This window comes from Triticum urartu, chromosome 7 (genome assembly GCF_003073215.2).
Source record: "Triticum urartu cultivar G1812 chromosome 7, Tu2.1, whole genome shotgun sequence".
Taxonomy (NCBI): domain Eukaryota; kingdom Viridiplantae; phylum Streptophyta; class Magnoliopsida; order Poales; family Poaceae; genus Triticum; species Triticum urartu.
The window spans coordinates 543,412,724-543,418,490 of record NC_053028.1 but is presented as its reverse complement, the minus strand read 5'-3'; the positions used below and the strand labels follow the sequence as shown (position 1 = coordinate 543,418,490).

General features: G+C 45.8%; 1 protein-coding gene across 1 annotated transcript; it reads left to right on the top strand.

Annotated features, from left to right (window-relative positions):
* Window positions 1-580: 580 nt before the first annotated feature.
* LOC125522541 (polyamine oxidase 7-like) lies at window positions 581-5,133 on the top strand. The gene is made up of 10 exons (XM_048687592.1): window positions 581-816; window positions 1,027-1,279; window positions 1,763-1,909; window positions 1,994-2,249; window positions 3,576-3,719; window positions 3,810-3,959; window positions 4,087-4,344; window positions 4,472-4,556; window positions 4,661-4,752; window positions 4,865-5,133. Exons 1-10 carry the CDS (start codon window positions 699-701, stop codon window positions 4,871-4,873), a joined length of 1,512 nt encoding a protein of 503 aa, XP_048543549.1. The 5' UTR covers window positions 581-698; the 3' UTR covers window positions 4,874-5,133.
* Window positions 5,134-5,767: the final 634 nt, after the last annotated feature.

The following is a 5,767-nucleotide window of genomic DNA, read 5'->3' as shown; positions in this document are numbered from 1 at the left end:
TCGTATATACTCCCTTTGTTCCCAAATATAAATATTTCTAGAGATTTCAACAAGTGACTACATATGAAGCAAAATGAATGAATCTATGCTTTAAAATATGTCTACATACATCCGTATGTTGTTGCCCATTTGAAATGTCTAAAAAGACATATTTAGAAACAGATGGAGTACTATACTATGTCTCAGTATAAACGAATGGAGTACTATTCTCACTTGACTGACACTTGGTTAAGTCTCAGTCGACTGAGACCTAGCCACACCCTTTGTGGAACGCAGGAAAGGCACCTAATAAATAAAAACAATTGTGTGTTGGAGATTGCCGCAGCTGTAATCTAGCCAAATCACTCATTTTCACAAGAAAAAAGGGCTCATCGCCGAGGAAAACAAATAAGATAAGGTCGACACCACACCGGCCCCTGTCTCCGTCCAGGTGTCCATGACCACTGGATTTGGTGGCCACGGTACAAATTATTAACTCTTGGGAACGTGTGTGGTTCCCGCGTCTTAAATTCCGATTTTTTTTTTTAAATCTGATATTTCTTTCGACACAAGGGCAGCATCTCGTGTGGGTATATATAAGTGCACTCCCCGGCTGAGCTGGAGAGCAGGGCAGCAGCCTCACTAGCTATAGCAGTGCTAATACAGTAGTGTCCATCGTTGGACGAAACTAAACGAGGGGAGAAGAGGGACAGATCGAGATGAAGCTCTCGTTCGTCACTGCTATAGCGGCACTAGTGCTGCTAGCCGCACAGCATGCCTCCCTCGTCGCCGCCGGCAGAGGCCCCAGGGTCATCATCGTCGGCGCCGGCATGTCCGGTATATATATATATATATATATATATATATATATATATATATATATATATATATATATATATATACATACATATATGTATATATATATATATATATATATATATATATATATCACCCGTGCATGCATGCAATATCCTTAGCTAATACAGTACGTGCATTGAACGTACGTCGTCGTCGTTTTATGTATATGTTTCATTTGCGTGCGTGCAGGGATCTCGGCGGGGAAGCGGCTGTGGGACGCCGGGTTGAGGGACCTGCTGATCCTGGAGGCGACGGAGCGCGTGGGCGGGCGGATGCACAAGCACAACTTCGGCGGCCTCAACGTGGAGATCGGGGCCAACTGGGTGGAGGGCCTCAACGGGGACAAGGTCAACCCCATCTGGCCCATGGTCAACGCCAGCCTCCAGCTCCGCAACTTCTACTCCGACTTCGACGGCGTCGTCGGCAACGTCTACAAGGAGAGGTAAGCTACGTGCGTACGTGCATACATAAGATGAATGAAGAAACATATATAAAGACTAACGACATGCATAAAATAAAAGTCATAAACTATAAAGACGTCGAGGCATGGACACATGAGAAAGAAAACATGTACACGTACCCAAGCCCACGCGCACGGAGGCGTGAGCATGACCATGTAGGAGCTCTGGTAAAACGCACGTGGGGAAAACGCCAAAACATAAGCTTTCAGTGATATGGGCACCACCTAATAACTGCGGGACAGTGACGACGCGAGGTGTGCAAACCGTGTGGAAACGACACGCACGCAGAATGATGGACGAAATAGTAACAAACAAGATGGACCAAAGCATTAACTCAAATTTCAGAACAATCATGGAATGGAGGACGACGTACAGATCAACAGACTGTTAATTTCTTCAGCTGCAGCACACATGCATGCAGTTCATCGACGGATCGTCTAACATGGTTTTATGATTTTATGCAGCGGTGGCCTTTACGACGAGGAGTTCGTGCAGAAGAGAATGGACCGCGGCGACGAGGTGGAGGAGCTGGGCGGCAAGCTCGCCGCCAAGATGGATCCCAGCGGCCGCGACGACATGTCCATCTTGGCCATGCAGCGCCTCTTCAACCAGTACGTAGCTAGCTACTGCATATGCATGCTTCATGGCAGTCATGCATGGTTTGCTTGATCCCTCTGTCTCTGTGTGCGTTGCAGCCAGCCGAACGGGCCGGCGACGCCGGTGGACATGGTGCTCGACTACTTCAGGTACGACTACGAGTTCGCCGAGCCGCCGCGCGTCACCAGCCTGCAGGGCACCGAGCCGACGGCCACCTTCGCCGACTTCGGGGACGATGCGCACTTCGTCGCCGATCAGCGGGGATTCGAGACCCTCATATATCACATCGCCGGCCAGTACCTGCGTTCCGACAAGTCCGGGAACATCATAGATCCTAGGGTCAAGCTCAACAAGGTAATCATGGTTTTATGCAAAAAAAAAACGTGTAATAATAAAAAAAATTGAACTTTAACTACTACTCCCTCCTTAAACAAATGTAAGGAGACGTTTTAGGTCACAGAGGGAGTAACAAATTAATATAAAACGTGTAATAATCAAACTTTTCAAACTTTAGGAGAGGATGTGTCAAAACGAAAGGAAATCTCCCTGCAAAAGCTGAAACTAAATTCAGACGCTGTTTTGGGTAAAAGGACTTTCTTTTCTTATAAGCATGCGAGAAAAGTTCTAGCTACAGACCAAAGTCTAGGCACTACGGTAATTAGAAGCAATCATTTATTTGATCTACATCTAATGATTATGCTTGTCTGTTGAAATAATTATTTCTAAATTATATGGGGCAAATCTTTTGCCGCCGTTTAAAAAAAACTAGTTCTCAATTATGGTGTTAAAAATATTATTTCCAAGTCATGAGAACTGTCAGATCCGTGATTCATGCAAGTTCACAAGGAATAGAAAAAACTTCGATTTAATGGAAACAAGCAGTTGACTAAGAAATAATCATTTCTAGGTCGACTAAGCCATATGCCGTCGAGTAGTAAAATTTATGCAAAATTATAAAATTTGATTGCAAAGAGAAAACTTTCATTTGAATTACAAAGGACACAAAGTGGTTATTGACCATGCTTCTTTTATCTGAATTCTCCATGTCACTTTCAGGGAGATTATCACATGTAAACCAACAATTGGTGAAAGTCCGTGAAAATCACGTAGAAAAGATGTTTTTAAGTTTCTAAAAAATCTCAAAAAAAAAAACACGGGATGTTAAGGGTAATGTTCTATTGCCATGTGAAATTCCAAGTTCAAACACATCACGGGATGTGAGCTATACAAAAATTACAAAACCAGCATTGAATAGTGCGACAATAACATCACTATTCATTGTTGAATTTATTTTTTTTCTTAGCTCACATCTCGTAAGGTATTTCAACTTGGAATTTTGCAGGCAATAAAACATCAGCCTTTTAACATTCCTTTTTTAAAAAAGAATTTTTCGAAACATTCGAACATGGTTTCCACAAAGATTTCTTTGAATGTTGGTTTCCATGTGATATTTTCCCGTCACTTTCATTCCGTCCAAAATTTATACAGAAATTGTGAAACATGATGAATTGCGCCGAAACTGTTTTCCATGTGTTACATGGCAGTAGTGTACAGCTGAAAGAACACGGCACATCCTCAAAAGAAAAGAAAGGAAAAAAAACTGCACAATCCATAATTTCGGACAAATTTGGACATTTTATGTGATTTTGGAGGGGCATTCATGCATGCACAAAATTGCAGGTGGTGCGTGAGATCTCCTACAACCAGAGAGGCGTGGTGGTGACTACGGAGGACAACTCAGCGTACAGCGCAGACTACGTGATCGTGTCCGCGAGCATAGGGGTCCTGCAAAGCGATCTCATACAGTTCAAGCCTCAGCTTCCAGTACGTTGGTTAATTAATTTTCTTAAGTTCACATCCAACGTCACTCTGCAACAGTACAATTAATTTTGGTGTGTGCGTTAAACAACCTAGGCATGGAAGATCCTTGCCATCTACCGATTTGACATGGGCGTGTACACCAAGATCTTCCTCAAGTTCCCCAGGAAGTTCTGGCCAACGGGCCCCGGGAAGCAGTTCTTCGTCTACGCCAGCTCCAGGAGAGGCTACTACGGGATGTGGCAGGTGAACAAACCCTAGCTGCCTAGCAGTAGCGTAACAGATAACACAAGGAAGATCATTATGTGCAGAAGTACGGAAAAATCGATACCTACCCAAGATGTTAAGAAAAATTACTCGTTTTGTTGTGCAGTCGTTCGAGCAGGAGTACCCGGGTGCCAACGTGCTGATGGTGACGGTGACGGACGTGGAGTCGCGGCGGATCGAGCAGCAGCCCGACAATGTCACGATGGCGGAGGCCGTGGGCGTGCTGCGGAACATGTTCCCCGACCGGGACGTCCCCGACGCCACCGATATCTACGTGCCGCGCTGGTGGTCCAACCGCTTCTTCAAGGGCTCCTACTCCAACTGGCCCGTCGGCGTCAACCGCTACGAGTACGACCAGCTCCGGGTACGTACGCAGGCCAGTAGGCCACCGCCACGCGCGCATACACAGTGCGCCGATGGTGAAAATTAAGCGTCACAGAATTCATGGCACCGGCCCGGCTCTGACCTTGATTGATTGTGATCGCATGCAGGCGCCGGTTGGCGGGCGGGTCTACTTCACCGGGGAGCACACCAGCGAGCGCTACAACGGCTACGTCCACGGAGCTTATCTTGCAGGTCTCTTATCCTCTTCCGGCCCCTCACGCGAGGTGGTCTGTGATCTGAGATGTATGCGGTTTTTCCTTTGCTAACGAGGCACCGCTGCTTCCGTTGCATTGCAGGTATAGACTCCGCGGACATTCTTATGAACAAGGTCCTCAACAACGTGGAGTTCAAAGTCCGCCCCAAGTATGACGACGAGCAGAAAGCTGAGGTATATACAACTCATCAACGTTTGATCTCTCTGACTCTTGGTGTCTGCATCAAACATGTACATTTGCTGAATTTCTGAAATATGCACTGGTTTAATTCACTCGTCGCTGCAGGTTAAGTGAATGAGGAAGTTGAGATGCCATGCCACTCTGCTCGCACCGTCAAGGAATAAACCCACACGCGTGCCACAGTTTCCGTGGAAGCTTTTCCCCAAGACTTTGATTTGAGGCAAAATAATGTGACGTTCCTGCTTTCCTTCGTGCCTCCAGTGTTTGAATTCTCCGAGAGTGTGTAGTTCCTGTTAAAGCGTTCCAGTGATGTAATTTCTATAATTTAATCGAATAAAAGCACTTGGCCTTTGAGGTCTAAAGTTCGTCCTTGAGCAGAATGGTGGCCTATATTGACAATACTCTTTAACGGTATATACTAGCATAATGTTCGTGCGTTGCTACGGAACCGCAAAAATGATTTAGTTGTATTGCATTATTAGCATATAACAACCAATGCATGTGCAACACCACAAAAAGGAACACAATCAAGCAGCCAACACTGCACTTGCGTAATTACAGCAACGACGGGAGCACCATTGCGAAAAAAAAGGATTCAAGTTGGAGGGATTCGATGGGTTCTAGATGGATGAGCGAGACTGGGCTGGAGTGGGAGAGTGAACTCACCGCCAACAACGACAACTCCAATTTATAAGATAATAAAGGACTATGAGAAGACGACGCTCCCACGCCCCTCAAACTCATAGTAGACTCTCGGAAAATTTGTGGTCAGAACTCCAACACATGCTGGGGGGGGGGGGGGGGGGGGGGGGGGGGGGGGGCACGGCTCGTCTGCTAATAAGTGTGTGTGATGGGATGTCACACACATGGTTGGATCTAATCAAGCATGTGCCATGAGTCATCCATCTAACACGGTTCATTTTTGGGCATATGGTTTTGTTTTAAAATCATTTGCGACGCGATCATTACACATAGTTTCATATTGGCGTGTGCAATTGGGGTGGCTTA